The sequence below is a fragment of the Bufo bufo genome, chromosome 1, assembly GCF_905171765.1.
Source record: "Bufo bufo chromosome 1, aBufBuf1.1, whole genome shotgun sequence".
NCBI lineage: Eukaryota > Metazoa > Chordata > Amphibia > Anura > Bufonidae > Bufo > Bufo bufo.
Genome location: NC_053389.1, coordinates 644,356,734 through 644,375,803, shown reverse-complemented (window position 1 = coordinate 644,375,803; position 19,070 = coordinate 644,356,734). Strand labels below are relative to the sequence as shown.

The following is a 19,070-nucleotide window of genomic DNA, read 5'->3' as shown; positions in this document are numbered from 1 at the left end:
ATGCATCCACTACTCTCTCAGTAAAGTAATACTTCCTTATATTACTTTTAAACCTTTGCCCCTCTAATTTAAAACTGTGTCCTCTTGTGGTAGTTTTTCTTCTTTTAAATATGCTCTCCTCCTTTACCGAGTTGATTCCCTTTATGTATTTAAAAGTTTCTATCATATCCCCTCTGTCTCTTCTTTCTTCCAAGCTATACATATTAAGGTCCTTTAACCTTTCCTGGTAAGTTTTATCCTGCAATCCATGTACTAGTTTAGTAGCTCTTCTCTGAACTCTCTCTAGAGTATCTATATCCTTCTGGAGATATGGCCTCCAGTACTGCGCACAATACTCCAAGTGAGGTCTCACCAGTGTTCTGTACAGCGGCATAAGCAGTTCACTCTTTCTACTACTTATACCTCTCCCTATACATCCAAGCATTCTGCTGGCATTTCGTGCTGCTCTATTACATTGTCTTCCCACCTTTAAGTCTTCTGAAATAATTACTCCTAAATCCCTTTCCTCAGATACTGAGGTCAGGACTGTGTCAAATATTCTATATTCTGCCCTTGGGTTTTTACGCCCCAGGTGCATTATCTTGCACTTATCCACATTAAATTTCAGTTGCCAGAGTTCTGACCATTCTTCTAGTTTTCCTAAATCCTTTTCCATTTGGCGTTTCCCTCCAGGAACATCAACCCTGTTACATATCTTTGTGTCATCAGCAAAAAGACAAACCTTACCATCGAGGCCTTTTGCAATATCACTTATGAAGATCTTAAACAAAATTGGTCCCAGTACAGATCCCTGTGGAACCCCACTGGTAACATGACCTTGTTTTGAATGTTCTCCATTGACTACAACCCTCTGTTGTCTGTCACTCAGCCACTGCCTAATCCACTCAACAATATGGGAGTCCATGCTCAATGACTGCAGTTTATTGATAAGTCTTCTATGTGGGACAGTGTCAAAAGCCTTACTAAAATCTAGATATGCGATGTCTACTGCACCTCCACCGTCTATTATTTTAGTCACCCAGTCAAAAAAATCTATAAGATTTGTTTGACATGATCTCCCTGAAGTAAACCCATGTTGTTTTTCATCTTGCAATCCATGGGATTTTAGATGTTCCACAATCCTATCCTTTAATAGGGTTTCCATTAATTTGCCTACTATTGATGTCAGACTCACTGGTCTATAGTTGCTCGATTCCTCCCTACTACCTTTCTTGTGAATGGGCACGACATTTGCCAATTTCCAATCTTCCGGGACGACTCCTGTTACTAATGATTGGTTAAATAAATCTGTTAACGGTTTTGCCAGCTCACCACTAAGCTCTTTTAATAATTTTGGGTGTATCTCATCAGGCCCCTGTGACTTATTTGTCTTCACCTTAGACAGCAAACTTAGAACATCTTCCTCTGTAAAGATACATGCATCAAACGATTTATTAGTCATCCTTTCTAGTGGAGGTCCTTCTCCTTTTTCTTTTGTAAAAACTGAACAGAAGTATTCATTAGGGCAGTCGGCTAGCCCTTTATTCTCTTCTACATACCTTCCGTCCTTTGTTTTTAATTTAGTTATTCCTTGTTTTAATTTCCTTTTTTCATTTATATATCTGAAGAATGTCTTATCCCCTTTTTTCATAGACTGAGCTAGTTTTTCTTCTGCCTGCGCTTTAGAAGTTCTTATAACTTGCTTGGCCTCTCTCTGCCTAATCTTGTAGATTTCCTTATCTTCATTGCTCTGGGTTTTTTTATAATTACAAAATGCTAGCTTTTTATTTTTAATGATTTGGGCCACTTCTGCTGAGTACCACAGTGGTCTCTTCCTTTTTTTGCTTTTACTGACAAGTCTAATGCAATTTTCTGTTGCCTTCAATAATGCACCTTTTAATGCACCTTTTAAGTAGTCCCATTTCCCCTGGACTCCATGTAATCCGTTCCAGTCTGATAAGGACTCATTTATGACTAATTTCATTTTTGAAAAGTCTGTTTTTCTAAAGTCTAAAACTAAAACTTTTGTTTTTGTGTGGTGGGACTCTTTCACAGTTCTTATATTAAACCACACTGACTGGTGATCACTAGATCCCAAGGTTTCGCCTACAATGACATCATATACCGAATCCCCATTTGTGAATACCAAATCCAAAATGGCCTCCCTCCGGGTTGGCTCCTCAACCACTTGTTGTAGAGATAACCCCAGTAGGGAATTTAGAATATCTGTACTCCTGGTAGAACTTGCTATTTTGGTTTTCCAGTTTATATCTGGAAGATTGAAATCTCCCATAATGATAACTTCTCCTTTCATTGTCAATTTAGCTATTTCTTCAACTAGTAGATCATCTAGCTTAGGGTAGTTACACTTGTGTGGCACAGCTCTCTGGCAAGCTGTTTCCGCAGATCTCCTTTGACTATAATGGGATCAGGCAGAGATCTGTCCGCTCCCTGGCAAAAGATGCTGCATGCAACGGTCGCTGATTCCCAGAACAGTTGTGCTGCACGGGTGAAATTGGCCGTAGTTATTTAACTTTTACCTCTATGGTTTCAGTTTGGGATCTGATGTCTGTGAGATTTACAGATTGCATGCTTTGCGAAAATCTTCCTAAGGCTGCGTTCACACGGGCGAGATTTCCGCGCGGGTGCAATGCGGTAGGTGAACGCATTGCACCCGCACTGAATCTGGACCCATTCATTTCAATGGGGCTGTTCAGATGAGCGATGATTTTCACGCATCACTTATGCGTTGCGTGAAAATCGCAGCATGCTCTATATTCTGCGTTTTTCACGCAACGCAGGCCCCATAGAAGTGAATGGGGTTGCGTGAAAATCGCAAGCATCCGCAAGCAAGTGCGGATGCGGTGCGATTTTCACGCATGTTTGCTAGGTGACAGTCTATAAACTGTATTATTTTCCCTTATAACATGGTTATAAGGGAAAATAATAGCATTCTGAATACAGAATGCTTAGTAGGTGATCAATTGAGGGTTAAAAAAAAATAAAAAAATGAACTCACCTTCTCCTCTTGTTCGCGTAGCTCCCTATCTCTTCTTTACTTCTCAAAAGATAAACTATGGGCTAAAGGACCTTTGGTGACGTCAGATCACATGCTCCAATCACATGGTACATCACCGCTTGCCCATAGTTCATCTTTTAAAGAACTAGACCGGGAGAACTACGCGAACAAGAGGAGAAGGTGAGTTAATTTTTTTAATTTTTTTTTTAACCCTCAATTGATCACCTACTATGCATTCTGTTTTCAGAATGCTATTATTTTCCCTTATAACCATATTATAAAGGAAAATAATAACATCTACACAACACCGAACCCAAACCTGAACTTCTGTGAAGAAGTTCGGGTCTGGGTACCACAGTCGGTTTTTATCACGCGCGTGCAAAACACATTGCACCCGCGTGATAAAAACTGAACATCGGAACGCAATCGCAGTCAAAACTGACTGCAATTGCATTCCTACTCGCGCGGGTTTGCCGCAACACACCGGGACGCATCCGGAACTAATCCGGACACGCTCGTGTGAACCCAGCCTAACTGTCCAAAAAAATGCTATGATAAATATATCCTGGTTAAAAAAAAAACGAATTCTTTAGTTCCTTGGATACATTTTTTCTTATTTGGAACCCTTTATCTACCTATAAATCGGATAAGCCAAGTTTTTACAACATATGTTCAGGAAACAAAGTATCTTTTTGCACTTGTTTTACCAAGTGCTTTTATCCGAGCCAGAAGTACATCACAATGGTTTCCTTGGCTTGGTGGACAAGACAGAGAACAGACTACTAGGACAAGATGGCTCCTTTCCAGCAGTTGAAGCACAGCCACCTAAAGGGGAATAACATGAGCTTAAAGTGCCTTTTCACAATAAACTTTGATAAATTTGGCTGTTATGGAAATTCTGAGCTACTGCTGTGACCCCAATCATTTTAATAAATCTCCTGCCAACCTCATTACTCACTTTGTTGTAGCCAGCCTACTGTATGTGATGACTACTACTCCAGGGCAATGTGCCAGCTGGGCAGAATAAAAGCTTTTCTAGTTACTTTCCCTACAAGTGTGATAATTATTTAGGACATTTTTGTTTCTGTGATGGCATTATGTTCTAGTAGTCTTGTTTGTAGCGTATTTTTAGCAGTGGGAAAACAGTTTGTTGCTAAAATGTTCATGAATTTAATTTACACCAAACAATTCCAAATTAATTATGTTTCATGAAAATATTGTAACGGAACCAATTAGGAATCAAGTTTTTTTTTTGTTTACATTAACTAAAGCTTATTCACTGTATAATGAACCATTTTAGAATTTTCTACTAGAATTTGTATGTTTAATCATGTAAAACATATAATTTATTCATTTATAGTTCTGCCTTTTCTCAACTTAAGACTAATGAGAGATCAACTATCAGTGACCGCTATCTATGTATACACACTTACACAGAGAATGCTATCAATCACTAATAACACCTCCCCTGTGTACAGTTATCAGTGACTGACCACTATCTATGTATACACACTTACACAGAGAATTCTATCAATCACTAATTACACCTCCCGTGTACTATTATCAGTGACTGACAGCTGTCTCTGTATACACCCTTACACAGAGAATGCTATCAATCACTGGTAACACCTCCTCTGTGTACAGTTCTCAGTGACTGGCAGCTATCTATGTATACACCCTTTCACAGAGCATGCTATCAATCACTGATAGCATGCAGTATGTGGTTATGAAGTCCTCTTTAAAGTTATTGATGGTCATTTATTATGACCTCCTGCTCCAGAAACTAGTGCAAAAAGTCCCAAACCTCTGGACTGGCATTGGAAATGCCTAATTTATGATGAGGCCTGCACATTGTCATAAATTATGTGCATCCTCCATGGGATATGAAAGACCAGTGTAAATGACCCCTCTTGAATGGGAACCTTTATTGTTTACATCGATTTAATGAATGAATGAAGAGCAAGTTTAGAGAATTGTGTGGAGCCGTGTACAGTGTGTGATCATCACTTGACCAGGACAAATTTTCATCCTCTGCAGGTAAAGAAACAAAAAAAAGGGTCATATAATTTTTTATATGTCATAGAGGTGTTGATTGTTGGGGGTCTGAATGCTAAGATCCCCACCGATCGCTAGAATGAGATGAAAGACGCGCTCACATATTCTGCTCTCTCCCCTCACTGGAAGCAGGATCCACTCAATAGTAGGGATCGACCGATATTGATATTTTTTAGAGTCGATACTGATAATCTGTGAACTTTCAGGCCGATAGCCGATAATTTTATAGCGATATTTTATATCTCATAATATATATTATATTAGTTGGTAGTCACTGAGGTGGTGGAAATTTGCATTTGGCACTAGTATATTATAAATGTAAAAGATAAATTTAATAAAGACCTCAGTTGGTAGTCAATTTATAATTTTACATTTATAATATACTAGTGCCAAATGCCAATTTCCACACCATCCCCCCTCTCCTCACTGACTTTATTAACCCCTATCAAACCTCAGATCAGCCCTTTATTAACCCCTATCAGACCTCAGATCAGACCTTTGTTAACCCCTTTCAGACCTCAGAAAACTCCTCACCTCTCCTGTGCCGCAGCTCCTCTTCATCTCCGGGTCCGGCGTCATGCACCCCTGTGTTCTCCGGCCCGTGCTGCACTGTCACCTGACAGCGTGCAGCGTCAGGTCATAGTGCGCACACTACGTCCTGGCGCTGTACGGGGTCAGGACAATGCAGCACGGGCCCCATCAAAGAAGACCAGGGAGGGTGAGTATCGGAAGCGCTTGCTGCGCTTCTTCCCCGGTCCCGACACCCGATGCATACTAGTGCACGCTTCCATAATGGAAGCGCTCATTAGTATTCGCTTTATACGCATTATCGGCATATCGGCAAGGTTAGATGCCGATATCGATAATGCACAAAATCCTGAATATCGGCCGATAATAACTCGATCCCTACTCGATAGAAAGTCTATGGACCTGTTGTGATTCCGTCCCTTGCAATGCGGAGGGAGAGCACGATACGCAAATGCTTCTCACATTTTGTTCTAGAGGTTGGTGGGGGTATTAGTGCTCAGACCCCAAAAATCATAGAGACCTATCAAAAGTTTTATAATGTTAAGGACACATCTTTGAAATAACAAGCCATTAAACCAGCAGCACGGGGTTTGGCCCTGGATGTTTTCTTCAGGGCCAGAATGCTGCCTTCAGAACAGCGATACAGTTGAATTACTGTGGTGGGACATGGGAGCCAGTGGCTCCCTGACCTGCTGTTCACACTCATAGGCCACAGGCGAGTAGATCTGAGGTCTAGGAAAGAGCAGAATGGCGCAGAGGGTTGCGAAGTGATAACATCATCACTATCACCTGTGCCATGTTTCAGGGAGAGCAATGACATCATCTTGCTCACCTGTGCCAAGGTGCAGGTGATACATTGATTTTATCATATTGCCTGAGCTGAGAAACCGGCATTCAGGCCGCAGGCTAGAAGAAGCTTGTGGCCTGCATCGCAAACGGCTTCAGGGAGTCAGGTGAGTATTTTTTTCTCTCACTTTAGCAGGAAAATAATACTGTGTGGTCGGGCATTCTAACTACATGGTGACACTATAGGTACTTGAGGCACTACAGAGTTGCACTATAATATTCAAGGCACTACAGAGGGGCATTATACCTACTGTGATGTGGTAGGGGGTATTATACTTACTGGGGTCACTGTAGGGAGCATTATGCTTACTGGGGGCATTATACCTATTGGGGCACTACAGAGGGCTATTATGATGACTAGGGCACTATAGGGGACATTATTTATACTGGGGGCACTGTAGGGAGCATTATGCTTACTGGGGGCAGTATACCTATGGGGGCACTATAGGAGGCATTATAACTATTGGAGGCACAACAGGGGCCCATCATAACTACTGTGGCACTACAGGGGGTCATTATAATTATTCGGTGGACTATAGCTACTAGTTGCACTATAGGAGGCATTATAACTACTGAGTGCTCTACAGGGGCCTTATTACTACTGGGAGCACTTTTAGGTAATATTGGTAATGGGAGTCCTGTGGGGGTATTGTTATCATTGGGCACAATATGGAGTGCACCACTGCTAACAGGGGCTCTCTTGGGGCGCATTATTACTATAGTGGCACTGTTAATAAGGGCACTCTTAGAGAGAATTTTTACTATCGATGGGACTTTTGGGAGCACTTTAGGGACTATTTTTGTTGCAGTTTTATTTGGTAAGTATAATACTTGGGGGCATTAGGGAACACAGTGAGCAGAATATTAGGGGTAGCAGCAGGATAACACTGTTGGGGCACCATGAGGAGGATGATGGAAAAGTGAGGAACCTATGATGTGAAGCAAACTCCACAGATATAAGACGTTGCTGAAAGAAGTCTTCATGTGTTATCTGGTGTGAATGGAGAAGATGAGGAAACAGGACATCTACATCAGAGGAGACATCATGTAAGAGGTATGTGGTGCTGTATTTTCCTATATGTGTGTGATAGCGCTGTATGTAATGTCCATCCAAATATGCCTTAACACTGAGCACGGGGTTGGATCGAAAATTCAACACATAGACATCAGGTGTTGGACCTCAAATCTTTTGAGACCCTAGCCACGCCCCCTGAATTAAACACACAAATGACAGTATATAAAAAAATTGTATAACAGTTTATTATACAATGAATAAGTATTTTGTTAATGTCCAAAGTTATTTTTGGCTTCTAATTTGTTCTTTGTTCAATATTTTCGTAAATAAAAATGAATTTGGCATTATTTGGTACAAACTAAATTAATGATCATATTAGAAACAAAACGTTTGATATGTTTCTATGACTTATCAAAAGTTTTATAAATAAAGAAAAAAAGTGACCTTTTTTAGGGCTCTTTCACACTTGCGTTGTTGTGTTCCGGCATAGAGTTCCGTCGTCGGGGCTCTATGCCGGAGGAATACTGATCAGGATTATCCCCATGCATTCTGAATGGAGAGAAATCCGTTCAGGATGCATCAGGATGTCTTCAGTTCCGGAACGGAACGTTTTTTGGCCGGAGAAAATACCGCAGCATGCTGCGCTTTTTGCTTAAGTCAAAAATCCTGAACACTTGCCGCAAGGCCGGATCCGGAATTAATGCCCATTGAAAGGCATTAATCCGGATCCGGCCTTAAGCTAAACGTCGTTTCGGCGCATTACCGGATCCGACGTTTAGCTTTTTCTGAATGGTTACCATGGCTGCCAGGAGGCTAAAGTCCTGGTTGCCATGGTAAAGTGTAGTGGGGAGCGGGGGAGCAGTATACTTACCGTCCGTGCGGCTCCCCGGGGCCCTTCAGAGTGACGTCAGGGCGCCCCACGCGCATGGATGACGTGATCGCATGGATCACGTCATCCATGTGCATGGGGCGCTCTGACGTCATTCTGGAGCGCCCCGGGAGCCGCGCGGACTGTAAGTATACTGCTCCCCCGCTCCCCACTACTACTATGGCAGCCAGGACTTCAAAATGCGTTCAGTGTTACTATGGCACCCAGGACGCTATTAAAGACGGATCCGTCTTCAAATGCTTTCAGTTCACTTGCGGTGTTACGGATCCGGCGGGCACTTCCGGCAAATGGAGTACTCGACTGATCCGGACAACGCAAGTGTGAAAGAGGCCTTAAGGCTGCATTCACACGTCCGTGGTGTGTTGCGGACCCGCAAATTGCGGGTCCGCAACACACCAGCCGGGCACCCCCATTGAAATGCCTATTCTTGTCCGCACGCTGCGGACAAGAATAGGACATGCTCTATCTTTTTGCGGAGCTGCGGACCCAAAATCGGGGCCGCGCTCCGCAATTGCGGCTGCAGACAGCACACTGTGTGCTGTCCGCATCCATTCCGTCCCCATAGAGAATGAATGAATGGGTCCGCACCCATTCCGCAAAATTGCGGAAAGGATGCACACCCATTTTGCGGACGTGTGAATGGAGCCTTAGGAGGTTATTTCAGCTCCAAACTCCATTTTAATTAGGCCCCAGACAGTGTTGCACCTAAAGTGCACTCGCCTGCTCCTCGCTGCTCCATTCTAGCACTGAGGCTCTGTTTTGCGCTTCTTCTGGTCCCTGGTGTAAAAACCTCCAGATGGGACCATGTGCACCACTGCAGCCATTCACTGGCCTCAGCCATGAGGTGTCAACAAGTGGCACATCACTGTTGGGTCACTTGCCACGTGTGGACACATCGTCACTGAGTTCAGTGAATGACTGCAGCCTACCCATACGTTTATAAGCTGGTGACCAGAAGGAGCGCGGAGTGGAGCCCCAGCACTGGAATGGAGCAGCGGAGAGGCAGGTGAGTGCATTTTTTTACCTTTGGGCATGGAAATCCCCTTTAATTCAGTAACTGCAAGTAGAGATCTTGTTAAGGCATTGATACATATATTTTGTTAAAGTATAACATTTGTAAGACTGTAGTTTAACACTTTTCACAACTTCCTCCCAGATAGCACCTGCATCAGCCAATGGTCGCATGATCTTAACACGCATTGTGCAGTCATTGGCTACCACAGTGGTCGTGGCTTGGCTGCGTTTGAGATGCTGTGCCAATTGGCCGTACCCTAATGGCAATAAAGCTATTATTCAGCAGTGGGTGGGCACGTGGAGCCTACACATCCCGTGATTGACAGCTTCCTCCCTTTGAAAGTCATAGGGAGGAAGCTGTTAAGGACCACACTTGAACACATCAGACTCCAACGATAAAAGGCATAACATTTGAGTTCTCCAAAACCACAGCACATAAGTGACAAACTACAGAAATCAGTGCATCTGTCATGCTGCCCTTAGACTGGGCATAATAATGGGGCTGTCAGGTATAGCTGTTCATAGCATGCGTGAAAAAAATTCATAGCCAGTGCCCAATGCAGCAGGCATGCTCCTTACCAGGCATGCAGTTCCCACCATCTACCCTCTCCAATTTATTTGGGGCCAAATGTGCCATTCCTATTAAATTCGGCACTGTCTCTGTGTGGGCCTATATTTCTTCTCCAGCCCTGACAGAATAATGTTAACCAGATAAACTTTGATGTGTAATGTATTGCTACGTATGGAAGAAATAAAGGATTTCCCCTGATTGTTCTTGTAAAACCAAACACATCTGTTCAGCTTTCTGTAAGAAAGTTGCATCTGGCCCGAGAGGAAGTACTGTTCACTATTTAGAAGGTAAACCTTCTGGATGTGTTTCTGGGGTTAATTTCACTGTATATTATTAGAGGGCAGGACTCTCGTTAGTCTAGTGACAAGTAGGCATAAAATACCTGCCACCGGTCATTCATTTCTTCTGTAAAAATGGCATACAGTAATAGTTTCTGTATTTTACAGTGCTTTAATCAGAATTAACATTGCCTGGGTAGTTAAAGGGCTTCTGTCAGCCCACTAAACCGTTTTATTTTTTTTGTTTATTAATAATCCCTATACTACGAGCTCTGCATACATAAGTTTAAATAATCATTTTCGTTCAGTAGAATTTGATAAAAAGCTATTTTTAAAATATGCAAATTACCTTGCTACCAGCAAGTAGGGCGGCTACTTGCTGGTAGCAGCCGCATCCTCCGATCGTAATGACGCCCCCTCCGCATTGTGATTGACAGGCCAGGGAACGGAATCGTTCTCTGCTGGCCCTGCCTGTTAGCATTCAAAATCTGGCGCCTGCGCTGCGGCCGTACGTATCTTCAATCTGCGCAGGCGCACTGAGAGGCAGCCGCTCGCTCCTCAATGCGCCTGCGCCGGGTGTAGATGTGACGTCATCGGCGCAGGCGCATTGACGATGGAGCGGCCGAGCGAGTGGCCGTCTCTCAGTGCGCCTGCGCAGATTGAAAATAGGTACGGCCGCGGCGCAGGTGCCAGATTTTGAATGCTAACAGGCAGGGCCAGCAGAGAACGATTCCTTTCCCTGGCCCTGTCAATCACAATGCGGAGGGGGCGTCATTAGGGTCGGAGGATGCGGCTGCTACCAGCAAGTAGCCGCCCTACTTGCTGGTAGCAAGGTAACTTGCATATTTTGAAAATCGCTTTTTATCAAATTCTACTGAACAAAAATGATTATTTAACTTATGTATGCAGAGATCGCAATGTAGGGATTATTAGTAAACAAAAAAAAAACGGTTTAGTGGGGTGACAGATCCCTTTAAAATCAAGGATAAGATGGTAAAGTTCAGTCTGAGTTATACTGATTTTAGGGTACTTTCACGCTTGCGTTGCTGGATTCCGGCAGGCAGTTCCGTCACCGGAACTGCCTGCCGGATCCGGCAATCGGTATGCAAACGGATACCATTTGTAGATGGATCCGGATGTGGATCCGTCTCACAAATGCATTGCAATACCGGATCCGTCTCTCTGGTTGTCATCCGGAAAAACAGATCCGGTATTTATCTTTTTCACATTTTTAAAGATCTGCACATACGCAGACCGCAAAACCGGATCCGTTTTTCCAGAACACTTTGGTCCGGATCCGGCATTAATGCATTTCAATGTAAAATAAATGCCGGCATTCCGGCAAGTGTTCCGGAATTTTGGTCGGAGAAAATACAGCAGCAAGCTGCGGTATTTTCTCTGTCCAAAAACCATACAGTGACTGAACTGAAGACCTCCTGATGTATACTGAACGGATTGCTCTCCATTCAGAATGCGTTAGGATAAAACTTCGGGTATTGAGCCCCTAGGACAGAACTCAATACCGGAAAAGTTTAATGCAAGTGTGAAAGTACTCTTACATTATCGCTTTGTGCCAGCAGGGTTAAATTTGACTATATAACTAAAAATGTCTGAAAAAGGAAAAAAATATATATCGGGATTACCGGTATCACTTTTTTTTAAATGTAGCCTGTGGTCACAAATCTGCTATGGTTTGGGCCTATTGCTGTTGATAGGGCATGTATAAGAAATCACGGTCTTCTCGGACTGCATTACTAATCCCTACTCCACCCATTTATCTGTTGAATACATATGTACTCAGCAGGGTGGAGAACGTACATTCGATTTAAAGGCCTTTCCTGAGGCCTCTGTTCCTCCCTTTTTATAGAATTCAGTCTGTCTCTGACATTTGTTTAGGTGTTGAATGGGTTAAATATATCTTTAATGTTTTGTTCTAAATGTGGTACTGTAAGGGTACATGCACACGTTCAGGATTCATGTGCAGAGAATCCGCACTCAAATCCGCAGGTGTTCGCAGGCAAATCCGTATGGTCAATCCACATCAATTGGTGCGGACTTGCATGCGGATTTGGTGCAGATTTTACTAGGTGAATAGGTCAGGAAAAATAAAAAAAATTGACATGCTGCGGATTTTAAAATCCGCACTGCAGGTCAAAATCCGCACTGAAAAAAAATCAGCATTATGTGCATTGAGAATTTTAAATTCTCATAGAATACAATGTACATGACCTACGGTGCGGATTTTCCGCACGCAATCCTGATTGTGTGCATTTAGCCTAAAGATAGTCACAAGTATAAGATTCTGCTCCTGCGGTGAAGCTGGGGGTGCTAAACTAATGGAAACGGGCCTCCAATGGCTGCAGATCTGCGGGGGATACGTATATCTCTCCTTCTGCACAGACATTCTTTTTTTCTTTTAATCATTAAGTGGAGGGTTTATCAAGCCCTGCACAACAGAATTCTGATTCCAAAAAGTTGCAAAAGAGGGCTTTTGCAACTATTTGCATTACTCCCTTCAGTTTTGAAAAGTCGGTGTGGTTAGCAATGTTAATGAGGGGCGAGACAGAAGAAATTAAAGTTCCGTGGCCCGCAAAAAAGATAGAGCATGTCCTTTTCTTGTCCGCAAGCATTTCTATCATTGGGCTGACTGTGTGCGTTCCTCAAAATGCAGAACACACAAAGCAGGTACCTGTGTTTTTTGCGGACCCTCAATTTGCAGACTGCACTTACGGTCGTGTGTATACCCTTAATGTGAGTCGGTAATTAGAAAGACTGTCATACACATTAGATCATGGTTGCCTGACCACCATCTCTCCTGGTTTCCATAAGCATACGCAGGTTGGCTGCATGTTTTTTTCATTGGCTGGAGATTCAACATGCCCAGTTCTTCTTCCCTCAGTTGGCTGGTATTGGGGGACTATCAGGCTGCCCCCATACACATTAAATTGTTAGCCAACTTTGATCTCAGATGTACTAAAGATGGGAAGAAACACTGCAATGTTCCATAAAAAGTCTTTATGAATGCATTTAAAGGCGTGTACCAAACGGCAAACATTATAAAATGGGTTCTCCCATGATAAATGAGAACCAGACATCAAATAGTACATGACAACCTCTTTCTTACAAAGCTAGAACCAGCCCTGCACCTCAGATGGATCCAGAGATCTCCTCATTCATTGCTCCAATTTCTCGGCTAATTTTATTGTAAGCTGGCAGCACAGGGATCGTGTCCTTTCTCAGGAGGCATGTCCTGTCTCTATAGTTGGTGGCATTTCAAGGATGGAACTAAACACTAGGGTGGACAGAGAAATTAGGAAAAGAACAAACAGCAGGTGGCACTATACTGATGGATTTCATTTAATAACTCAGTGGCTTTTCAAAATTGTTTAATTGGAGTCAAATACAAAAGTATTAAGATCCAGGTACTGTTTTGAAAAATGTCAAATATTTTTCGATGGACAAGCCCCTTAACTGTAGTGTCCCTTTAGTGCCATGACCAGCTTTTCTATATATTTCTGCAGCCACACCCTTTAAATCAAATTGTGGGCGAGCATTGGCATTGTTACCTTGCATCTTTGGATTCCAAGGGAAACATCTGCATCCCTCTGAGTCATCTAGATTATAACGAAATGAGAATGTGCTGGCCATTTTTAGCTAGGAGACCATGGGTGTGGAGCTACAGCTCAGAGCTTCCGAATGGGCAAAATTGGCACAATGCTGAATGCTATTTTATCTCTACAATATTATCTAAGTTCCTTTCCATGTTTCTAAAGGAGGAGATCCTGAGCCTGTTGGAACAATCCCGTTAGATGTTGCTTGTCTACGTGGTATTTTAGGTTTTATTTCTGTTCATGCAGTTACACTATACTAATTCTAACAGTGTAGCATTTTTTTTTTAACCTTTATTAAAAGGCTTTTCCTGGACTGAGATATTAATGGTCTATCTATAGTATGGACACCTGATTCCTTCACTATCAGCTGTTACCTGCAGCCACGGTTCCACGAAGTAGAAGTGTATGGAGCCAGTGCACCACATCTCTGTACACTGTGTGGTGGCCATTGTCGGTACTGCAGCTCATCTCCCATTCAATTGACTAGGGAGCTGAGCTGCAGTGCCCGAGAACGACCGCTACTCTATGTATGGAGCTTCTATGCTCACTCCTGTGGCTGCAGGAAACAGCTGATCGTACCAGTGTCTGACCCCACCAATCCGATACTGATAATCTATTGAACAGACTAGTTCTAATGTGAATTTCTTTGTTTTCAGGCAACACCAGATCTTTTGAAGGGACAGCAGCAAATTGCACAGCAGACTAATGAGGAAACTGCAAAACAAATACTATTTAACTACCTGAAAGAAGGGTTAGTAAATGTACATTCATCTACTGTGTAATACTTGTTCATTTTACTGCTGGTCCATTCATTTAACTGCTCACATTTTTACATTCCAGGCTGCACCTTTTTCCTACTTTTATTAATATGTAAAACCATGCAGATGTTTTTTTTATTTAAAGGAACACTTCATTAGACTTCTAAAGTACTAGAAGTGCCTATAATATTTGTTAAGAACCCTTTTATGATTACACAGGTCAGCACTCAATATTAAATGTCTGCACGCAAGGCTGAGTTCACTTTTGCCCCAAAGGCTCCTTTTGGAGTCTCCAGTGTTAGCTTTTTGCAGCGCTATTTTTTCCAATGAGAACAACAGCACTTTGGTGGACCCCATTGCATGTCACTACAGTCTATTGGGTGCCATTTGTATTTGTTGTGCATCGTATAAACTGCAACACAAAGGCCCTCCTACACATGAGTGCATTGTCGGGAGAACCTTCTAAAAAGAGTGGGTTCAGCCGACAGTCTACTTTGTATGGGGAGCTCCTGACTCTTCCCTGACAGATGATGCCAGGGGATAGAAGGATCGGGCAAAGTGAATATTTTCCCCTGACCTTGTTCTTCCAGGAGATAAGTTTCCACCAGAAGTGTCTGACGGCATCTTTCTCCTGTCTCTCCCCTTTGACAACACATACATGCTTGGCTGGACGGAGGATTTATGTGTATGGGAGAGTTTGGAGATGTGTATGGTCATGGTGTATATGCATATACCCTAGAATTGACAGATTGAAGTGAGCTATGTAGATACTTTCTACAATACCAGGAAATGAAAAAAGAACACGTGGAAACTTAATGTGGTTTAGTGTAAACTGCTAGTGGTGCTTGGTCAATGATCCAACAACCAAGGTGGTGTACTTCCCCTTGTGATTCAGGCTGCCACTTTGGCCAGGTAATGGTCATATAGATGCTTCTGTGGTATGTCATTCCAAGCTCTTTCAACTCGGATCCAGCCTTCAGTGACAAACAATAGTGTTCAGTGGTGAAAGCCGGCTCTATCTTGGCCATATCAGAATTTTGAAGAAAGGCTGAAGAGCGCCTATTGCCATCATGCATAGCATGGAGACGAACAGAACCAAAACCAGGTCTAATGTTGTGGGGCACCATTATCTACCCTAGACATTCATGTCTGTATTCATCAAGGGAAAGTTGACCAGCCTTCGGTATGTCCAGGATATTGTGGAACCATTCTGGCTGCCATTTTTGACTCGGGAAATGTGGTGTTCCAACAAGATGATGCCCATCTGTACTCTGCCTAAGCTAGACATCATGCTTTTTAGGGTATGTAGCAGCTCCCCTCCCAACTTGATCATCAGATCTCTCCCCCATCGAGAATGTCTTGGACTGGATGGGGTGATGAATCGCCCATGCACAGCAGCCAACAGCCTCCTTGGTTGAACTACGGATCCCAAGTTGAAAGAGCTTGGAATGACATACCACAGGAAGATATCCAGCATCTGTATGACCGTTCCCATGCCAGAATGGCAGCCTGAATCACATATTAATGTGACCACCTTGTTTGTGTGATCATTGACCAAACACCACCAGCACTTTACACCTTGTCAGTCGCATTAAGTTTTCCAGGTGTTCTTTTTTAATTTTCCAGTAGAATATTTGCCTTTGTGCATTTTGGTGTACTAGAGTTAGAGGTATTCAGTCTGTAATGGCATAACTAGGATATCTCTGTGACTCGCACATATTGGAAGAATGTGGTTCCCCGTGCCCACCTCTGTAAAAGTCTCCTTAGATTTTATAAAGGGGTTGTCCAGGATTTTATAACATTTTCCTTCAAGTAGGGAAATAACCAGTGCTCACTCGTTAATTAGTACCATCCCTACTGCAGATCCGTCATAGGATCTCAATAGCGGGGGAAACACTTCCGTTTTGTCCCCATTCATTGTCAATGGGGACAAAACTGAACTGCATTCTGGTGCATTGCATTCCGTTTGGTTGCGTCCCCGTCACGGACAGAATAACGCTGCACGCAGTGTTTTTCTGTCGGCGATGTGGTGCTGAGCAAGTCTCAATACCCACCTCCGGACCGCCGAACGCAGCGACGCGTCCTGGAGGTGGTTGTTTCATTCCGCCTGGACGCGCCGGCGCGTCCTCTCGCGAGACGCGAGATTGCGGTCACAGCCGGCCCGCGCATGCGCATCGCGGGCCGGCAAAAGTTCGAGGAGAATTGCATCAGCAACCTGCCAGCCAATGATCGTCGCTGGCAGGTTGCTGATTTTTAAAAAATCGAATCACAAGCCATATAACAGATCATATTAGTAAATATGATCTGTTATATGGCTTCTCTGCGCCTCTGCTGGTCCTTTTCGTCGGTTGGATCCAGCAGAGGAGCAGACTTCACAGTGAGTAGCACCAACACTACACCTTAGCCCCAGATCACCCCCCTGCACCCCAATTAACCCTTTGATCACCCCTTTGATCGCCCCTGTCAATCACTAGTGAAAGACAAAAAGTGATCAGTGTAAACTGTCACTTTTTTTTTTCACTAGTATTGGCTGTTAGGTTTTAGGGATAGTTTAGGCCCCTTGGTTAAGTAGTTAGCGTCAGTTAGCGCCCAGCCCACCGCACCGCAGTCACTTTTATTCGCTGATTAGCGTATCGCTAATCAGCATTTGTACTTTTATAGTATCTGTAAGTGATCAAAACTGATCACGGTCAGATCTATAATTGTATTAGTGTCACCTTAGCTCGCCCTCCACCCAAAACGCAGTGTTTGCCCGATCAGGCCTGATCGGTCGCCCACACGTGCGTTCACCCACGCCCGCCCCTCCGCAGTGACAAAAAATTATATTTTTTTGATCACTGCACATTCACTTTACACGCACTGCGGCGATAAAAAAAATCAGTTTTGATATTTTTTATCAACCGCAGCGGCCTCCGGTACTTCGCTAGCCTCCCCTTTGTAAGACAGGCTTGCTTTTTTTCTTGGGTAGTCTCAGGGAATACCCCTAAATTTAGTAGTCCAAAATGTCAAACGGGGTATTCTTCTGAAGAGGCCTACAGGATTCTGACCCAGTCGGATGAGGAATGGGAACCCTCATCTGACGAATCTAGCGGGTCAGAATATGAACCTGTAGAAAGCAGTGGCTCTCTGACCCAAAGTTCGGACGAGGAGGTGGAGGTCCCTGATAGAACCAGGTGTACCCGGCCCCGTGTCGCTAGACCACAGGTTGCGCAGGATCCGCTTCAAGAGCAGCAGAGTGGGGCTGTCGCTGCCGGATCACGTGGTGAGGCATACACCAGCAGCGCAGCCCTTCCTGGACCTAGTACCAGCACTGCCGTACAACATGGTGAAGTAGCGAGCACCAGAAGGGCAGTTGAAGCTGGTACGGTGGCACGTGCAGTAGTTACCCCGTCTCAGCCACCGCACAGACAGGCCCGTAGAGCCCCTAGAGTCCCTGAGGTGCTGGCAAACCCTGATTGGCAGTCACCAACTTCAGCCGCACCAGTAGTTCCCCCTTTCACCGCCCAGTCTGGAGTTCGGGTTGAGACAGCTCAGATCGGTTCGGCCCTGGGATTTTTTGAGCTGTTCTTGACTGCGGAGCTCTTGGACTTAGTCGTGGCAGAGACAAACCGGTATGCCACACAATTTATAACCGCAAACCCGGGAAGCTATTATGCCCAGCCTTTCCGGTGGAAACCAGTCCAAGTTTCCGAACTTAAAATTTTTCTGGGCCTTCTCCTCAACATGGGTCTAACTAAAAAGCATGAATTGCGGTCATATTGGTCCACGAACCCAATTTATCACGTGCCCATGTTCTCTGCTGCTATGTCCAGGACACGATTTGAGACCATCCTGCGTTTTCTGCATTTTAGCGACAACACCACCTCCCGTCCCAGAGGCCACCCAGCTTTTGACCGGCTCCACAAAATTCGGCCCCTCATAGACCATTTCAACCTGAAATTTGCAGATTTGTATACCCCTGAGCAAAACATCTGCGTAGACGAGTCCCTAATACATTTTACCGGGCGCTTTGGTTTCAAACAATACATCCCAAGCAAGCGTGCCCGGTATGGGGTCAAATTGTATAAGCTCTGTGAAAGGGCCACAGGCTATACCCACAAATTTCGGATCTATGAGGGAAAAGATCAGACCCTGGAGCCGGTCGGTTGCCCTGACTACCTGGGGAGCAGTGGGAAGACAGTCTGGGACTTGGTGTCACCCTTATTCGGCAAGGGGTACCATCTTTATGTGGACAATTTTTACACAAGTGTGGCCCTCTTTAGGCATTTGTTTCTAGAACGGATTTGCGCCTGTGGCACCGCGCGAACTAGTCGCGTGGGCTTCCCCCAACGGCTCGTTACCACCCGTCTTGCAAGGGGGGAGAGGGCTGCCTTGTGTAATGAAGAACTGCTCGCGGTGAAATGGAGAGACAAGCGTGACGTTTACATGCTCTTCTCCATTCACGCAGACACGACAATCCAAATTGAAAGGGCAACCCGTGTCATTGAAAAGCCCCTCTCAGTCCACG

The 19,070-nt window shown here is 44.1% G+C and overlaps 1 protein-coding gene across 5 annotated transcripts in view; it reads left to right on the top strand.

Moving 5' to 3' along the window:
* CGNL1 (cingulin like 1) overlaps window positions 1-19,070 on the top strand; it is a 175,479-nt gene that overhangs the window by 59,157 nt on the left and 97,252 nt on the right. For all 5 annotated transcript variants that reach the window (XM_040413897.1, XM_040413895.1, XM_040413896.1 and 2 more), the window contains exon 3: window positions 14,462-14,556. In XM_040413897.1, the coding sequence (XP_040269831.1) occupies window positions 14,462-14,556 (95 nt within the window). The remainder of the gene's footprint in view (window positions 1-14,461; window positions 14,557-19,070) is intronic.